General features: G+C 37.3%; 1 protein-coding gene across 1 annotated transcript in view; it reads left to right on the top strand.

Annotated features, from left to right (window-relative positions):
* LOC111157378 (protease, serine 12) overlaps positions 1–20,392 on the top strand; it is a 73,266-nt gene extending 52,874 nt beyond the window's left edge. The window contains exons 9-13 of the mRNA XM_022518743.1: positions 898–1,103; positions 4,667–4,745; positions 5,462–5,584; positions 18,338–18,618; positions 20,070–20,392. Coding sequence (XP_022374451.1) covers positions 898–1,103; positions 4,667–4,745; positions 5,462–5,584; positions 18,338–18,618; positions 20,070–20,377 — 997 coding nt within the window. The 3' untranslated portion in view covers positions 20,378–20,392. The remainder of the gene's footprint in view (positions 1–897; positions 1,104–4,666; positions 4,746–5,461; positions 5,585–18,337; positions 18,619–20,069) is intronic.
* Positions 20,393–20,659: the final 267 nt, after the last annotated feature.

The following is a 20,659-nucleotide window of genomic DNA, read 5'->3' on the forward strand; positions in this document are numbered from 1 at the left end:
TTGATTTATAAACTCTCTTTTTTCCCTTTTTTTCTCTTGGTTTTTAAGTCTAAAAAAAATTTATTTATTTTTTTTTTTTTTTTTTTTTTTTTTTTTTTTTTTGGTATGATAGTCCCCTCTATTGGGTGTATTCACCAACAAATATATTTTTAAGTATGTATTACAAATATATGCATCAACCTTTTAATTTATCTTTTACTTTTCCTTAGGGTGGTTTTTAGTAAAATAGCATTCCTAATTTTTATTGAATTTATTAGTCCTTTAAAGTATATCACCTATGTCTTGTTTAATAAGTCTTTCCCTAAGTTGAGGTTGTAAAGATAATTTCCTTATGATTCAGAATTTAAAACTTTGCCTTTCCTAATTTTGCCATTAGTTTATCAAGAATTGAGTTTTGAATATGGTGTTAGTTTGAAATATTTCATGAATAAAGCCCTAGTATTTGGATATTTAAAAAAAGTACTGTGCAATTAAAAACAAACAACAACAAAAAAGTGACATACCAAAATAACTCTTACTTCTATTTGTGATTCCTGGTTTTGTCTTTCTCTGTTAAGAATTAGACTTTTTAAAAAAAAATTAGACTTTTTTATTTCTAAAGAGGACTTTAAAATTTTTAGCTCCCTAGGCTATTATTTGACCTCATATTTTTCTTGGCAGTTTTAACCAACTTTAAAAGAGTGTTATGCTCTATAAGAAAATTTTGAGATGATTTTTTTTCTTGCTTAAACTAGAGTTTAAGACTATCATGAATTTCTGGCATGCTATTAAATGTGACTTTCTCAGCAGAAGCTAAATTTAATATTTAAGAGTTAATTGAATGAGACTGTATGTTGTAGTGTATTCAAATGTACGATCATCTCGTCCTCCACATCCTCAAGAATGCTCTGTTCCCAGGGGCCCTGCCAAAGCAAGAACCATGGCTTATTTTGGAGAAGGAAACGGACCCATCCATGTGGACAATGTGAAGTGCACAGGAAACGAGAGGTCCCTGGCTGACTGTATCAAGCAAGATATTGGAAGACATAACTGCCGCCACAGTGAAGATGCAGGAGTCATTTGTGATTATTTTAGCAAGAAGGCAACTGGTAACAGTAATAAAGGTAAGTCATTTTCTGGGTCCAATACAAGTCAGAGTACTTTTCACTTCATTAGTATAAACAGTATTTTGATAACAAAAATCTGCTTCCATAAGACTATACCTACTCTGTGTTCGTATTTAGAGGCAGTGGTTCCTGACAAAGTTGACTGATGGGGCTTACATGGGGAGCAGAGTTCAGGGGTGGGAGTGAATTTATAGGATTTGACATCATGCCCTTTTGACATTCTCAGCCACTTCTGTCCCATTCTTTCTCTGGATGTAATAAAACAGTCAAACTTGTTGGTATCCTTGAAGATTCAGAATTGACATAGAAAGAAATGAATTTTTCTATTATTATTATTTTCTTAGAGGAGGGAGAGAGGGGAGGGGAGAAGAGGCAGAGGGAGAGAGAGAATTTCAAGCAGGCTCCATGCTCAGTGTGGAGACCAGTGTGGGACTTGATCCTAGCCACCCTGAGATTACAACATGAACCATTCAAGGGTTAAGTCAGAGACTTAACTGACTGTGCCACCCAGGCGCTCCCAAAAAAGGAAAAATTTTTTTTTTTTAAAGATTTTATTTATTTATTTGACAGACAGAGATCACAAGTAGGCAGAGAGGCAGGCAGAGAGAGAGAGGAAGGGAAGCAGGCTCCTCGCTGAGCAGAGAGCCCGATGCGGGGCTCGATCCCAGGACCCTGGGATCATGACCTGAGCCGAAGGCAGCGGCTTTAACCCACTGAGCCACCCAGGCGCCCCCCAAAAAAGGAAAATTTAAAGATGAATCACAGAAAGGAACTTCTTCTACTCTAACTGATATTTTAAACAACCAGGATAAATTTAAAAGTAATTGCAAAAAGAATATTATCTTTTGTAGAGTTTAGTTTCTGAAATTTAGAAACATTAAGGAAAATGAGAAATAATCTTCTAGTATAGTACAGTAATAGATGTTTTGTACTTAAATACAAAGGTCCTTTAAAGATGAGAGTAACTTTTATGAAACAACAACTGGTTTAAATGAATAAAAAAGTAGCTATTTTGTAGAAAACTATGGTCACATTTTATGAAAAGAAAAATCACCTCTTTATGTATGTTGAAAGTTCATAGTTTTGATGCATTGGACTTTCTGAAAATTAGATGCCTATATTTGAGCATTCTCATTTTCTAACATCTTTTAATTGCTAAAGACAAGGCAAAATTAACCTGGATACTGTAAATATGATGCTTCACTGTCTGAGGAGCTTCTCAGCTTACCAAATCACATATATTTAATATTACCAAATAGTATACATATAAAAATATTAATTATAACATAATGTGTTAAATTCCTTTCAATAATTTAAACTACAGTTAAAAATGGAATATAACTAATTCTTTGGATTATATCAAATTTCTGAAGCAGTAGAAAAACATAAAAACTTAAGAATTGTAAATGTTTCTACCATATTCCTATATAAACCTACTTTAAAGTATGAAATACCATATGTATTTCATTACTTATACATTTGTTTTTGTAAATTCCTAGAGTTGTAGCAACACTTATTTTGATACCTTTTCATGGTTCAATACCACCATACATCAAATAACAAGTTTCATTTTAGACCAGCTGGATTATAGAATCTGGCTTATTAACCTATTGATTTTGTATTGAGGTTCAAGACCTAGTGACTTCTTCTTGTTTTTCTTTTTCTTTTTTTTTTTTTTTTAAGACTTTATTAATGTATTGTAGAGAGAGAGCACAAGTAGGGGGGAAGGAGAGGGTCAAGCAGACTTGGCACTAGTGCAGAGCCCAGTGTGGGGGCTCTATCTCATGACTGTGGTCATGACCTGAGCCAAAATCAAGAGACCCCCACTTAATAAACTGAGCCACCTAGGCACCTTCCTAGTGACTTCCATAAGGGAATTCACACTCAGGCCATTGGTTATTGGTCATCTGATGGGATCCTTTTATAAATGAACTTCATTTTGCTTTCTAATTTTTTTTGTTTTTGTTTTTGTTTTTTTTTGGTAACTGTGGATTTTATGGCTTTAAATAGATTTTACGTTTTTGTAATCCGGTGCCTTGCCCCAGGATGATGTAAACTTTCAGTTTTGCTTGCTCAGTATTAATTACATCATTCTTTTATTTTGGTGTTCTATGCATTGACTTGACTTGGACCATTATTTGAAACTTATGTTTTTCTCATCTCTTATAATTTGCTGTGTCATCTAGAGGACTCATATCCTAAAGAGATGAGAATTAAAGATTGACAGCATGCCTCTGAGATCATTTGGCCAATTAATGATTTTGGTACATGTTATTGAACCTCTTTCTCTCTGAAGAAATAACTAGTGCTGATTCCCTACTGAGCTCTCTTTTACCTGATTATTTTGGGAGAATATTAGTGTTGATTAGATTTTTTTTTTTTAGAGATTTTATTTATTTATTTGACAGACAGAGATCACAAGTAGGCAGAGAGGCAGGCAGAGAGAGAGGAAAGGAAGCAGCCTCCCTGCAGGCAGAGAGCCCGATGCGGGGCTGGATCCCAGGACCCTGGGATCATGACCTGAGCCGAAGGCAGAGGTTTTAACCCACTGAGCCACCCAGGTGCCCCATGTTGATTAGATTTTCATGGTCATGGTGCAATTCTCAGCCTTTTCGTCTTACACAGATAGAAAAACTATCTATTGATATTTTAAAACATATACTTAACCAAGGAAATAAAATACTATAGAGATTCTCCTCCTTCCTAAAATTATTTTTGAAATAGTCATACTTTATTTAGTTTCTTTTGTATACCACTTTTTCATACATTTTAATTCTTAACTCTTTTTTATGCTCTTGATCGAGTCTGTTATCTTGGGAAGTTCGACTATATTCCCTCAAATGCCACTTAGACTGTTTAGTAAAACTTTCCATAAGTTAATTTGCTATATGATTAAATATAAATGTGAATTTAGATCAGAATCCCATTCTGCGAATGTGCTTTGCTCCTTTAAGTTACATTTTTGTAGACATGGCTTGGCAGTGTTGTGTATGAAGAGCAAGTAGTTTAGACCAGTATTGCCTTTGCAGTTCTCTTGCTTTACCCTTCCTACACTCCCAAATGATTTCTGAAATCAGCAGAGGAAGAGATGTAGGCATCTGTAGGATGATGTACTGGGCAGAGTCCACACTGAATATGGGAAACTTCCTCAAGTTCCTGATCTGCTTGGGAATTCTTGGTTAAGTGAGAAGAAATTTTTTAAGTGAGAAGAATTTTTATTATAAGAAACAGTATCCTATAATTTGAGGAGAGAAGACATTTTAAAATAGAGAAGGAGGGGCGCCTGGTTGGCTCAGTGGGTTAGGGCCTCTGCCTTCGGCTCAGGTCATGATCCCAGGGTCCTGGGATCAAGCCCCACATCGGGCTATCTGCTCAGCGGGGAGCCTGCTTCCTCCTAACTCTGTGCCTGCCTCTCTGCCTACTTGTGATCTCTGTCTGTCAAATAAATAAATAAAATTAAAAAAAAAATAGAGAAGGAAGCAGCAGGTAATGTGTCACTTGTGTCTTTATCCCACTATCAGCAATATGATAATCTGATTAATAACTTCTGTGTGCTTCAGAATCCCTCTCGTCTGTGTGTGGCTTGAGATTACTGCACCATCGGCAGAAGCGGATCATTGGTGGGAAAAATTCTTTAAGGTAAAATGTTCTTTTCCATATTACAGAATTATCTATATATAATTATCTCTACACAGTGTTACAAATTGGGGTTTTTTTAGTGTTATGTAAGGGATTTATTTTATTTATTTAATATTGGGTAAATTAAATACAGATTACACTAATAATTTCACATTTTTTGACCTACATTTACTTTATATAGGTTATGTTGTTAGATCGCTACCCTCTGATTTATAAAATAGATACATTGCTGAAAAGTTATGTGTAGAAACTAATTTAACAGGAGGTCTGAAAAAAACACATAACTACAAAATTCATTTAATTTAGAATATATTTGTTTTAGACTTGACTCTTTTAATATAATTTTCTTTATTTGTTGCATTTACTCATGGAAAACCAGTACTTCACTTATTAAATACTTCTTTAGGCTGCCTAGGTGAGGTAGTGGGGAGAGAAAATACACTTCAACCAATGAAGTATAAAGAAGACTCAACTTGATTCTATGACTGTCAGAGATAGGTGGGATGCATACAAATACCCACAAGCAAATCTTCAGTGTGGACTGCTCAGAGTTCTAGGGGCACGATTTTTCAAAGTAGGAAGGGATTTTTATATCCGAGGGTCCCTTTTGTACTGCTTTTCTCCAACCTGCAAGCTTTCTGAGTCATTGTTTTAATGGGTGATTTTCTCTGCCTTTTCTACCTTATGTGGAGTTAAGTGACTTACCTTCTTCTTAGGGGTGGTTGGCCTTGGCAAGTATCCCTCCGGCTAAAGTCATCCCATGGAGATGGCAGGCTTCTTTGTGGGGCCACACTCCTGAGTAGCTGCTGGGTCCTTACAGCGGCGCACTGCTTCAAGAGGTATGTGTCTACCTTTCCAGATGACTCAGTTGGGCTCTTATTTGCCTTTCTTCTGATTCCTTCTTTCTCTATTGCATACTGGAAACTTGGGGTGACAGAGCCAGGCTACTAGTCTTCCTTATCTATGCCAACAGCACTGTGGAATTGGGGGAAATAACAGAAGGAGCAAAGAGATCCTTCCAAAAGCTACTGGGGTACTAAAGCAAGCTATAGGGAGCAAAGACGATGTGTTTTCGGGGGGGGGGAGGTGGCTATGTCAGTGCTTTTCTCAAGAACATATCTGAGGGTGACATCATAACCCAGCAGACCTAGAAGAGACCTCAGATTATCTAGTTACAAGACACTAAGAATAGGGAGTGCAAATTTTATTGTTTTTGATCTTTTGGGTCTTCTTTGTGTTTTGTGCCTTTTAGATTTCTTCATTTGTACCTTCTAGAAAGGTTGCATCCTGATTATTTTCTCATGTCCTATTTTATCAGTCTAATCTCAAGTCTTTCCAGTTCAGAGGGGAGGCCACACAGAGAAAATTAGTGTGCCAGAATCATGCTGCTCTTGGTAGCAATGCCTGCAGTAGTACCTGGCTCTCCTTTCTTCTTGTCCTGTGCTTTTTGGTTGGCCTGGCTCATGGCCATTTCCTCAGCATGAATTTTGTTATGTCTAAATGCATACCAATCTTTGGTAAAATATTGATAATTAATGAGGCAAGGTGATGCGTATAGGAGTCTCACTATATTATGTATTTGGAAATGGTTATAATAAAAAGTCTTACATAAAATGTGTAACATATCATTGAGAAATTCTTACAAGCAAAAATTTGTTTTATATTTTTCCATATGTGATTTCATAAGGCTTCACTGTATATTTGTAATTTATCCATATAGATTTTGTTCACTTTAACCACCATGTGAATCTTAACTCCTATTGGAAGACTACATCACAGCTTATTTATTCCCATACTAATGGGTAGTTAGGTGGTTTCCATTCTCTTACTATGAAAAAACTGTGTGGTAGTAGATATCCATTCTATGTCTCATTGGGTACATATATGTGGGAGCATTTTGCTAGAGTATGGGTACATTTCAATTTCACTTGGCACTACTAATTTCCTTTCTAAAGTAATTGTATCCATTTATATCTTGGCAATGTGTAAGTCCCTCTGTACTCAGATCCCCAACTCAACTTTATACTATCAACAGTCTTACTTTTTGCCACTATTAAAATTTTGGATTTCTTTTTAATTCCATTTCCTTGATTAGTGTCTTTCTCTTTCATGACTTCTTTGTTTATATCCTTTACTTATTTTTTTGTTGGATTTTTTTTGTAATTGATTTAAAAAATTTGTTCTGTGTACATAGTCTTTGTTGTTATATATTACAAATACCTTTTCTCAATCAGGGGTATGTCCTGTCACTTCTGTAAAATCTTTTTCTTATAAAGATATTTTAATTTTAACATGTTTAGGTGTGTCAGTTTTTTAAGTTTGATAAAAGTTTTTATATTTTATTCAAAAAATCCTTTCCTAGCCCTACTTGATGAGGATATTATCTTAGTTTTTCTTTAAGAAAATTTATGTTTGCCTGTCATGTTTAGGTTTTTAATCTGTTTACAGTTTATTTTTGTATATATGGTATGGGAAAGGAACCTAACTATACTTTCATGGATAGTTTACCATCACTTTTTATTGAACATTATATTCTTTATGCAATGATTTATCACCACTATGTTGTATGCCAAATGCAGAGTCTGAGGTGGGGCTCAATCCCATGACCCTGATCATGATCTGAACTGAAACAGAGTTAGACACTTAACCATTTAACTGACTGAGCCCCAGGTTCCCCAGGGGACCATTTTTAAAGTGTGGTCTTTCTATCACAATATTAGATACATTCAGCTTGTTAAAAATCCAGATTCCTGGGCCTCTACTCCAGATCTACTGACTCTTTGGAGCTGGGCCTCAGGAATTGGCATTTTTATCAAGCATCTCTGATGATTCTTATGAACACTAATGGTTAAGACCCACTTGCCTGGTGACCAAAATAGAATATGATCTGGATTTTTGAATAATGATGATGAGGAAGAATATATTGGAGTTGACAGGATACTTATCCATGTCCTATTCAACATTTTAATCACTAAACTGAAAAAGATACCAAACATATTAATCACTAAACTGACAAAGACACCAAAAAGATGGTAAATTAATTATATTTTTGGATGTCAGAAGATTGAGATGGACACACGTTGGAGATAAGATCCATGATAGCAAAAGATCTTGATATGCTGATTCTTTTTTTTTTTTTTTAAAGATTTTATTTATTTATTTGGCAGACAGAGATCACAAGTAGACAGAGAGGCAGGCAGAGAGAGAGAGAGGAGGAAGCAGGCTCCCTGGTAAGCAGAGAGCCCGATGTGGGGCTCGATCCCAGGACCCTGGGATCATGACCTGAGCCGAAGGCAGAGGCTTTAACCCACTGAGCCACCCAGGCGCCCCTGATATGCTGATTCTAACAAGCATTGTGGAATAGGGAGGAAGTAAAATGCTCACTTTAGTTCCAGGAAACTTGGTTTACATGTTGCACAAGTGAAGAAGACCTCATGAGTTTTAGAGTCCTGCAAACTTCATATAAGTCAGTGATGTAATGAAGTTGCCCAGAGTTAATAAGTAGTGGGCAGCACTGACAGAACAGGGGCAGTAGTAGTGGGCAGCACTGACAGAACAGCATTGATGAGTCTTGCTATTCTTGTTGTACTCAAGCTATTGGCAGACACAAAAGCACTGTCACTATCAAACAGAGAGAACGGTGTTCAGTTCTAGGTGCCACATCATGAAAAAAAAATGATGTGGTATACCAGGGAAGGCAAAAAGACAGGGGAATTTGTGTGAAATTGGATTAGATTTGTTACCTGTTGATTCAGGTACCACAGATGTTAATGGGAGAAAAGATAATTTTCTTTCTTTTTTTTTTTTTTTTTAAAGATTTTATTTATTTATTTGACAGACAGAGACCACAAGTAGGCAGAGAGGCAGGCGGAGAGAGAGGAGAGAGGAGGAAGCAGGCTCCCTGCTGAGCAGAGAGCCCGATGCGGGACTCGATCCCAGGACCCTGGGATCATGACCTGAGCCGAAGGCAGAGGCTTTAATCCACTGAGCCACCCAGGCGCCCCGATAATTTTCTTTTTAACATGAAGAGTTGTTTATTTTTTATTTAAGACTAGGACCAAAGATGGAATGGGCCGTATGTGGGAGGAAGAGTAAGTTCTTTTATGAAGTGTGTTGAAGCACAGAGGTTGGATTCATGTATTGGTAGAGGCTGAAGGTGGATAATGTCTCATGTTGAGAACAGGGTGGTGAAAAAACCTGGGACATATTTGAACAGTGGTGGTTATTAGTTAAGATAGTGATCTGGAGCTTTGGTAGTGGACTTACAGTAGAGAATAGGAAAGGCCTGGAATGCCAGGATAGTGAATTTTGTTTCATTCATGAGGTGGTAGAAAACCACTATTTTTTTGAGGCTCGAAATGAGATCAGAGAGTTTTAAGAGATGAGTCATTTGGAGATATACAGGATAAATCTGAGGAGTTAAAGCAGAATTACTAATCCAGGGGTCTGTGAATGAGCTTCAAATTATATGAAAAATCTCTGCATACACGCTTCTGGAGTGACTCGAATTGGTCTATATTACCAAGTGATTAAGACTCACTGTGGCTGGAACTAGGTGGAGACTGATTACAAGGCTATTATAATAGAAACAGAAAGTAGAAAAGGAGGGAGAGAAAGTAGACCCACTGTGACAGAAATCAGTAGAACTTGGTACTGTGTAACAAAAGACTTGGATTTGGCCATTGAGACCAAGTCACAGTTCTCCAATTTTAGCTTTAATTTGTGGAAATTTTTTAGCCTGTTGGAGCCTCAGTTTTCCCACCTGTAAAATGAAGGCAATAATGAAGGAACAAATGATCTGCTAAGCATCTGAAAAATTAAAAACTGTAAAACTCAAAACAAATAATGCCTATTAGTATGTTGAGTTTCAAGAAAGGGAATCAAAGATTATTATTATCAAAAGTAGGAAATTCAGGATGATTTTAACACACTGACTACTGGAATAAAAGAAGGCAGGAAATTATAGAGAACCTGGAGAAACCTGTCTTAGGGCTTAGAGTTTGGGCAAAATAATTACAGAGGTTCAGTTTACATTATCCTCCTCTTGATTAAGATACCTTGTCTTTCAGGTCTCTGTTAAAAGTTATGGACTTCAGGGTTTAAGGCTTGAAGTTTTAAAGTAGGGAAATTACCCAAAAATTGTACTTGAGGTTGAAAACTTTTATCTGACTTTTGGGTTCTCTGGATGGTCTTTTTCTTTTCTTTCTGGTACATGTTTGGGTTTGTTTGTTTACATGTCATTATTCCTCCCCTGGCATGCTCCTTCTAGATTCTTGCTTAAAGTCAGTAATCATCTCACTTCTGTTTATAAACTGAGTGTCTAGTGTATTACTTGGCATAGAGGAGATACTCCTAAATGGTTGTTGCATGATGAAAGTGGGGGCTCAGTTGCCAGATAGTGGATCTATTTAAGAATGTTGGATGCTTTAGAGGATTGTGGTATCTTAAACCTAGATCAACAGATAATTCCTTCCATATGTCATTTCTGAATTTCTTCCCTTTATCTGCTCAGTATAAGATAAAGACAGTTAATTAAAAAGCAGAGGAGCAGATGATGATACACAGCATTTTGAGGTGCTGTAGATATAATGCAAGACTCTCTTACTATGTGTAGGGAGAGAATTGTTTTGCAAATGTGTTTTATATCCATCTGACTTGGTCTGTAACCTTTACCAGATTTCATAGACTTCCTGTTTTGCAGTGCCTAAGGAGGCTACAGCTTACATCTTTATTGCAGTGAATATATTCAAAAACTAAGGACACTTACTAGTGATTGCGAATAAGCTCCCAATTTTTGTTTTTTTCTGGGTTCAAGGACTTTGGATTAAAACAGCCCTCCTTTAATCATCAGAAATGCTGAAATTTGTAAAAATCAATTATCTTTGGAATTGCAGGGAAACTGCCCTGTAGAAGAAGGATCTTCAGGTTCCGAGAGGTTATCTTCCTTTTAGATTTCTGGGCGTCTGATTTATTCACTTTTTATTTTTAAAAATATTTATTTATTTATTTAGTTATTTAGTTAGTTAGTTATGAGAGATAGAGTGGGAGGGAGAGAGAGAGAGAGAGAGAGAAAGAGAGACTCTGAAGCAGACTCCATGCTGAATGCAGAGCCCGATGTGGGGCTTGATCCCATGACTGCAAGATCATGACCTGAACTGAAACTAGGAGTTGGACGCTTAACCAGCTGAGCACCCAGATGTCCCTTGGGAGTCTAATTTAAGGTCTACTAGTTGGGGACCTAAATTTCATGTTTAGAAGTTAGCTCTCACTTCCTTTTTCTATTGATAGCTCAACTGCTTTAACTACTGGACTTCTGCATATGTTCTATAATGGTTTCTTGTTCATCAGGCCTTCCTTGATGTTTAATTCTTACAGTGATGATATAGGCCAGAGTTCTTGAACACTTTTTTTTGAAATAAGGTTTTTTTTGAATAAGGCACAGACTGCTGTTACTATCTGTGTTATTTTACACTGTGGAATGACAGATTTTTATGTTTATTTGTTTTGCCTTTATAGTCATTCTTTTAAATAACCCTCATGTCAGAATAATCTAAGAATGATGGCATGGGAGGTTGAGATCAGAATGCAGTTACTTCAGATCCACAATCCTGTCATATTCATTTTAAATAGGGTAGCCTCTTTACATGATAAGGGTACTTTATTGTAAGGCTGACAGAGTTCCAGTAATCAAATTCTAATTTGTTTCTAACTTTGACATGTGCTGTGTCCCAAACATTTTTTTATGCCATTAAAATTAGGGTAACTGAGGTAATTGGGGAGTCACCATTTATAGGCCTTCTATCTCATTTTTCTCATTTTTCCTAGTGTTAATGCAATGCAGACTTTGGAATGCAATATCCTGTTGGCATTTTGAAATGGAAACTTGGAATAAATCAGGTTTTTTTGTAGTCCCTATGAAACTTACATAATATAAATTACTTGCTTTTGATATTTTCTACTCTAAACTATGAGTATCATGAAATGACCCTGTCTCTATTGTGGCGCAGCAATATAATTTAGAGAAAAGTTCATAAATATTACACTTAATTCCTTTTAGTTGCTTATTCTGGTAATAAGCATCATTTGGTGGAAAGAGTGCAAAACAAGACTCTCTTCTTTCTGTAGTTCTATTGCAAATTTGATTTGATCATGAATATATAGATTTACCTGATTTTATCTTTTTGATTTTTTGCCTAGAAACACTATAGCAGCTAGATATTGTCCGAGACTGTTGCTCTGAAAATCAGAAATGTCTAAATCTTTGTAATTACGAAGATGAGCCACAGAGATAGTGCAGTCACTTTTAAAAACATGGGAGTGTCAGGTGCTTAGCTTATGCTTCAGCATAACCTAGAATCTAGTAGAATTCATTAGGAGCATGGTCTTTTAGTGACATACATAATACCATCAATCATGCTAAAACCATTTCCTGAACACATACACAACACACACACACTATATATGTGATCTATCTACACACACATACACACGCACAAACACACACATATGACAGTGTGAGATCCTGCAGAGAAGGTCACTTCTAAGTAACTGTAACCATTTACACAAGCAACTTCAATCACTTTTTGAGTTTCATCCAGACAAAACAAAAAACAGATTCTAGTAGTAGCAGATGTGTACAGGCTGAGGTAGAGTACTTTTTAAAGAGATGAAATCTATGTAGAAAACACATATGAAGATAACACCCTGCAACATGAATTAACTCTTTTATTTTTAATTCCAGTAATTTTTTGTTCTTAAACTCTAGAATCTCAGGAAAATGGGGGCATTGGATTTTACTAAACTGCTGTGTTTCAGATCCTTTCTTGCTCAAGCTTGTCTGGCAATTTCATTCAATTTTTATTTGAGGAGGAGTTGAAGGCATTTCAGCAAAGCAAACAAGTGGATGGTGTGTCAGCCAAACCTAAAATGTTTGTTTTAGAAGGATTTTTGAATATAATAAAGTCTGTCAAAGAAACAGAAGCTCAACTAGAGTTTTTATGTTGGCGGGGGGAAGGTTCCTTGATATGTTTTCTTAAGAAATCTAGAACTATAGTAAATGTTTTCAGAGTCCACAATCATATTGAGAACCTCAGCCAAAGTGTTATCCCTGGAGTATATAATCACACCCGCTAAGAGAGGTGACAGTAGAAGACAAATATTTGGTTAGCTAACTAATCCAGTCTTGTGTTGGATGTTCTTCAAATTCCAAAGTTGTGATTATTTCTAAGAATAACTGGAGTGAAAGGAGTGTGGGAATCACTGGTTAGGTTTAGAGGGTCCTTAAATTAGGACAACTTTAAAAGTATAGGTACTAATAGATTCATTTTGACAAGAATGATGCTTTTCCTCAGGTAAATATTTTGTTTTCAGTTTAATATCAACTCCTGATAAGTGAGCATACTAAATTTGGAGTATATTCAAAAGTATTGGCTGAAATGTACTTGATTTGAGAACACAGTATATGCATGTAATATGTATTGGTTTTGCGTTTTGATGCCTTTATGTAATCTCTTATGATGCTCACTTCACCTGGTGAGATTCCAGGCATACAGGGGGCAAGAGTTATCACTATGCCTTTAAGTCTTTCGTGTAGTGGTTCTTAAGCCTGAATGTGAATTTGAATCACCTGTGGACCTATGTCAGCCCTATTAATTTAATATTCTCAGAGATTGTGTAGCCTGAACATTTATATTTTTAGAAGTGGTACAGGTAATTCTGGTAAATAGCCAGCATTAACAAGAACATTAGATATTTGGGGGATTTAAAAAAATGTAATAGGGGGTGCCTTGATGACTCAGTTGTTGAGTGTGTGACTCTTGATTTTGGCTCAGGTCATGAACTTGGGTTTGTGAGATCTAGCTCTACAATGGGCTCCACACTCCACACAGTCTGTTTAAGATTCTCTCTCTCTCTCGATCCCCCTCCCCCCGTGTGTGCACTCTCTTGCTCTCTCAAAAAAAAAGTACTAGAAATTTTAGTGATGGTGTTATAGAACTGGTGAGAAGTGGACTCTGATTTCAGTTAAGTTAGGGATGACAGTGTATATATACAGATGTGGATATCTTTGAAAAGAAGTTTAACACACACTGATTAAAACTTTTTCCTGTGCCACCCACCTTGCCTAGTGCTGAGGATACAAAAATGAGTATGGCATAGTTCCTACACTTACAGAGTCTTTACCTGGGAGGACCTGACATCTTAACCTAGGCTTAGAAACTGTTATGAATGTGAGAACAGTGTTACTGGGAGTGTTCAAAGACAGGATTGGGCAGTTTTCGGGCAGGGCAGGAAGAGCTTCCTAGGAGGTTTTTAACTTGAGACTTGAGTGATAAAACCAGTTTTTGCCATATTAGAATGAGAGGGGTGGGATGATACTGTAACTAGTCTGAATAAAGACAGGTGTATGAGACACCTCTTCAAGCAACTAAAATGATAGGGGCATAGAGACCAGGCTGGTATCTGGTGGGCAAAGGCCATTCTTGGATGAATTTGCATATCATGTAAGGCATTTGAACTTTATTGTGTAGACAGTGGAGACCCCTTGAAGGGTATACAAAAGAGTACTTGTGTTGTCAGACTGAAACCTCACTCTGGCTGTAGTATGAAGAAGGGACTGAAAAAGTTCAAACTCAAAGCAGCAAGGCTATTGGACAGACTACTGCAGAAGTCCAGGCACAGGCATGAGGCGACACGTTAAGGCAAGATTGCCCAAGACTTTAACACTGGAGTATTTTAAAACAAAATTTCCTTGTTGCAGTAATGTCTTGTTTCTTTGTTTACTGGCTGAAGACCCAATTTTCAGATCATGTAGAATATATTTTTATGGCTAGTTTAGATACAAGGATTACTTTAGAAAAGTATCACAGCTGTATTTCAAAGAGGGGAAAATATTGCAGCCATGACTTTTTTTTTTTTTTTTAATTTAGGTGAACAGTAATGTAATTATCTGAAAGGATATAAAAAGTTCACATATGAAGGGAATGCCCATAATTCAGGCTTAAAAATTATAAGCAATGTAAGAGATTGCATTAAAGAGATATAATAAAACAGGGTACCTGGTTTATGCCAAACTATTTCTCTAGACCAGTGCTGTCTAGCAGAAATACAATGCGAGCCACAAATGTGACTTTAAGTTTTCTAGTAGCCACATTAGAGGATTAAAAAAAAAAACCCCAAAACCCAAAAACAAAAACAAAACAAAACAAAAAAACCAAATAGGTCAGGGGCACCTGGGTGGCTCAGTCAGTTGAGCGTCTGACTCTTGATTTTGGCTCAGGTCATGATCTTAGGGTTGTGAGACTGATCCCCACATCAGGCTCCACACTCAGTAGGGAGTCTGAGAGTCTCTTCCTCTCCCCCTGCTCATGTGTATTCTCTAATATTTAAATAACTATTAAAAAAAAACCGAGGTTGAATTAATTTTAATTATATATTTTATTTAACTTGGTATATCCAAACTATTATTGCAAAATATAAAAATTGGGATATTTAGGGGCACCTGGGTGGCTCAGTGGGTTAAAGCCTCTGCCTTCAGCTCAGGTCATGATCTCAGGGTCCTGGGATCGAGCCCCGCATCGGGCTCTCTGCTCGGCGGGAAGCCTGCTTCCTCCTCTCTCTGCCTGCCTCTCTGCCTACTTGTGATCTCTATCAAATAAATAAATAAAATCTTTAAAAAAAATTGGGATATTTAATACTTATTATCTATGAAGACAATATATTTAGCAATCTTTTTCATACTAAGTATTCAAATCCATTGTGTATTTTATACTTTCAGCACATTTCAGTTCAGACTATCCACATGTGGCTAACTGGCTACAGTACTGGACAGTGGAGCTCGAGATAATTTCTTCAACTCTATGCTAAAGATATATGAAACATTTCAGCAGCACTTTCAACGATGTATTGGCAATTTCTTTTTTTCTTTTTCCCCTTAAGATGTATTTATTTGAGAGAGAGCACACAAGAGCAAAGCAGGAGGGGCAAAGAGACAGGGAGAGAGAGAATATCAAACAGACTCCACCTTTATTGTGGAGTCCCACTCAGAGCTCAATCTCATGACCTTGAGATCACGACCTAAGCCAAAACCAAGAGTCAGATACTTAATCAACCGGGCCACCCAGGTGTCCCTTGGCAATTATTCTTTTTAGAAAGGTGTTAGATCACTTGAGGTTTTACTTCAAAACCTGAATACATTAATTAGGCATACTGAATTTTTATAATAGTATCAGTACACAGAAAGTAGAAATGATGTATTTAAATCTGATTTTTTTCCATGAGTTTTACTTTTTATTGTTTCAGGATGTGAAATAATGCCAAACTTCACTTAAATTTTGAAGTGGAATCCACAAGAGTGTATTCTCTGGGAACAATGTATAAAAAGCCTTCTGAATTTTAAAGATCTGTGATGACTTAAGGTTGGAAATGGAGAATCAAGGAATCACAGGAAATTATTAGTATTACAGATCAGCAATAGGTGGCAGAAAAAGAGAAATCATCTTTGTTGCACTGTTCAGTTTTTTGTGCTAACATAGTTAACTATATACCACAAGACCTACATAGGGTTATTTAGTGTTTGAGCAACTTAGAGCTTCCAGTAATTTTATAGGAGGAAATGAGAGGTTGTACTTAAATAGGCAGTCACTAGAAAATCCCAACTTTTGAATACTGACTTCTCTAAATGCGCATTCAAGTACAGGTCTCCTATCCAGTGTAAGACTTCCAAGTTTTCATAAAAAGAATTAAGGTGAGAGCTGTACCACATATGTTTTCCCAACTCACAATCAGATGCTAGCCCAAAGTAGGAGCGGAGTTGACGAAACCCACGTTGGAAATTTGGCATATGAAAGGAATGAAGGACTGAGTTTTTGCAAAAAAGTGATTGTGAATCCAAGCCTGTTAAAAAAGGGAAATCATAAATGGTGTGAGATTGCAGTGAATGAAACTAGTGGGATTAAAGGATTGAAGTCTAATGGGGTTGAAAGAATATAGAGCTGTTCAAACTGTAAAAGGTGGAAAGTAGGAAATGCTTGAAATCAAGACTTTAAAAATGTGTAGTATTTGGTGAATACCAGTTCTGGGTATCAGATGGGAGTAGGTGAGAAAGTTAGGGAACTAAAAGGACATTTTGGAAATTAAGCCATCAAGAATTTTTTTTTTTTTTTAAGATTTTATTTACTTATCTGACAGATCACAGGTAGGCAGAGACGCAAGCAGAGAGAGAGGAGGAAGCAGGCTCCCCGCTGAGCAGAGAGCCCGATGCGGGGTTCGATCCCAGGACCCTGGATCATGACCTGAGCCAAAGGCAGAGGCTTTAACCCACTGAGCCACCCAGGCGCCCCAAGAATGTTTTAAGTAGTGGTAGGTGGTAAGTAAGCAAGGTGCCATATAATCTTAAGTGAGAAAGAGGAAGTAATCAGGAAGTGGGGTGGATCAGTAGTCTATGTCAGTAGTTCTCAACTGTGGCCAGTTTGCACCAGAGGGGACACAGGGAAATGTCTGGAGACATTTTTGGTTGTCAAAATTGAGGGGTGTGTGCATGTGCTTTACTGGCTGCCTTGTGAAGAAAGGCCAAGGATGCTTCCAAACATTCTACAATGCACAGAATAGCCTTTCTCTCACAACAGAGATTTATCTGGTTTCGTATGTCTGTAGTGCTGAGGTTGGGAAACTACTTTAGGTCGATGCACCATAATCAAGGTATGTGGTTAAAAAAACAAGCTGAGAACTATCAATCTAGTAAATATTGTTTCTACTTAAATTGAATAGTTTAAGGGAAAAAGACACATTAAAAATATACATTCATTCATTTACTGAATCAAAACATATGCTGCATTTCTACTTAACAGGGATCACTGTTGTAGGTGTTTAAGATTCATCAGTGAAAATAAAGATTCCTGGCGGGGATAGCTCTTATTTAAGCAGAGGGAGACAGAGCTACAAATGTAATAGTAACTCAGATGGCCTATTAGAAAGTGGTGTTAAAGAAGAGAGATTAAAGATATTGGGAGTGCTGGGGAATGGAGGACAAAAGGTAGACTGCAATCTTAAATCAGGTCTCACTGGGATAACATCTGGACAGATTTGAGAGAATATACTGAATATATGTCGCCCTGAAAATAGAGTTTTGGTTTGCACTCAGTTCACAGGAAACAGGAGTCAAGGGGTTGTGCTAAGTGTTTTGAGGAATACAAAGCTAGACCAGCCATGATTTCTGCCCTCCAGGAACTTTGTGATGAACATCTCGGAAATGATAGAAAAACGAAGACAGCAAATACAAGACAGTAATTTTACTCTATACTATTTGTTCCGGTTTTTATCTTTTTTCATGACGGGAAAATAACAAGTTAACAATTAGCTGTTATTTGCTACTTGTGCTCCACATTTGCGTCTTCTCAGAAAACAATTTCACGGGAACCTGGATTAAGCTGTGAAATGAAGCGATGAAATGGGTTTGAAGTACACAACCGAGAGTGGTGGGCTCAGAGAACTGGAAAGGGTAAACTTACAGAAAGGGATAATGATTAGGAATAAAGTATCTCAATCCACTGTACCTGAGAGTTGTTTCCAACCGCTTACTACTCTCTGCCCCTCAGGTATGGTAACAGCACAAGGAACTATGCTGTTAGGGTTGGGGATTATCATACTTTGGTGCCAGAAGAATTTGAAGAAGAAATCAGAGTTCAGCAGATTGTGATTCATCGGGGGTATCGACCTGACAGCAGTGACTATGACATCGCTCTGGTTAGATTAGAAGGACCAGAAGAGCAATGTGTTAGATTTAGCGGCCATGTTTTGCCGGCCTGTTTGCCACTCCGGAGAGAGAGGCCACAGAAAACCGCCTCCAATTGTTACATAACAGGATGGGGAGACACAGGTAATGTAGATAATACAAAGAACAAATGAGACCTGGGCATGTTCTTGTGTCTGGGATTACCAGTACTTTTTGGGTGTACAATGGTTATGAAAATCTGGGTTCAGGCTTAGTTGTTTAGAAATTCTGCCAAGTGTGTGCTGCACGCATGTTGTTTGGATTCATATCCTGAGGGCACTGTTGGTTACATTATTATTAGCACAAATTGACAGAACTCAGTTGCCTTATGGGATAGAGAATCCTGTACTCTCGGTTCCAGACTAGCAGGGAGACTGAGGAAACCAATTTTTAAGACCCTACTCCAACACCTGTGCCTGGCTGACTCTATTTTAAGCTTTTCCAGGACTATGATACAGCTACACCAGCAGAGGGCTTTGGTATGTGATGGCCTTGCTTTTTCTGTAATGAAGGCCATTATCATGCTCAATTTTATGGAGAATCTCTAAATATAGAACAGACAAAAGAGCAGCTGCTTTTAAGTGGAGATCCCACCCTCCCAACCCCAAAGGTAGAGCAAGATACTCATTTTATAGTCAGGCAAACAGTTTTCTGGACTGCGTTTGCTACAGAATTAAATCAGTGTTATCAGCTAGTGCTTGTTCAGGATGGTCCTTGAAACAGATGTGGGGCTTACCTGGACTGAGTGCTTGATTCACAAATGGCTATTGAGGAAGAAGTGATAGGCTGACTGCTCTCCGTTAAAAATGACCAACGCTGATCACTGTACTCTTGAAAGACCATCAAAGAAGTATTTCTATGTGTGATAATTTCAATGTTTTATTTAGTAAACACTTGTGTTCATCACACACTGCACAAAATATGGGCTTTTTAACTGCATTATTTCATTGCTGCAGAAAAGCAAGAAAACACTTTCTGGATGATACAATAATCAAATCTAGAATACATGTCTTCTCTGTACACTACGGGCATCTATGAGGCAAATGGAGTCTCTGGGAAAGCTTAATTATATCCATTATAATTCATGAGGGAAGGTTCATTTACCTTCCTGTAGACACATAATTCAATAGAAATGATAAAGTTGAGTCAGAGTCAGTTTCACACAATGTTTTATTATGAGTTATTCCAATTGATTAAATAAGGTACAAAACAATGGAATTTACATCCAAGAAAAGACCCATAGAGAACAACAGTTCTACATTTTAGTCACTGTACAATGAGTGGCTTGCCAGTAGAGTACACTAACCTCAAATGGTCAAACTTAGGCCGGTTTGGTATATAGTGTTTTGCTTAGTCCTTATGAAATGCCATGCTTCTACTTAGAGTAGTCCTTGCCACTTTATGTCCTTCTATACCATTTAGTTATCACTCATTTAAACTACATTAGATCACATTAAGGTTTATATTTTTAAGAATATTAAATGTTCACTTAACTATTAAATGTTTTCTGTAAGGTCTTTAGCTGTCATCTAACTCAGATTATTTGGTCTGACTAGGAAAAGCCTATTCAAGAACTCTACAACAAGCAGCCATCCCCCTGCTTCCCAAGAGGTTCTGTGAAGAACGTTATAAGGGTCGGTTTACAGGAAGAATGCTCTGTGCTGGAAATCTGCAGGAACACAAACGTGTTGACAGCTGCCAGGGAGACAGTGGAGGACCACTCATGTGTGTTCGGTCAGGAGAGAGTTGGGTTGTGTATGGGGTGACCTCCTGGGGGTATGGCTGTGGAGCCAAGGATTCACCTGGTGTCTATACCAAAGTCTCAGCCTTTGTACCTTGGATAAAAAGTGTCACCAAAATATAATCCTTCACAGAAATCTGAAGGGAATATGTTGGAAAATTTTCAACCTCTACATTAGCACTCAGCCAGAGATGCCAACTTATGGGGATGAGAGCCATGTTCCTGCTTTTGTGTTGTGATTAAATCATGTATACCATTGCTGCTTGAGAAATTTGTGATGTGAACATTCTTTGTTAGATACCTCAGTGTTATACTAATTATTCTTGATTAGCACTGTTGAAGTCTTTATTCTCATCACTCTCCAGAGATTACTGTATGTCAGTTGTGCACTAAGGCCGTCTTTAT

The sequence above is a fragment of the Enhydra lutris genome, unplaced genomic scaffold, assembly GCF_002288905.1.
Source record: "Enhydra lutris kenyoni isolate GAN:26980312 unplaced genomic scaffold, ASM228890v2 scaffoldscaffold3, whole genome shotgun sequence".
NCBI classification, from domain to species: domain Eukaryota; kingdom Metazoa; phylum Chordata; class Mammalia; order Carnivora; family Mustelidae; genus Enhydra; species Enhydra lutris.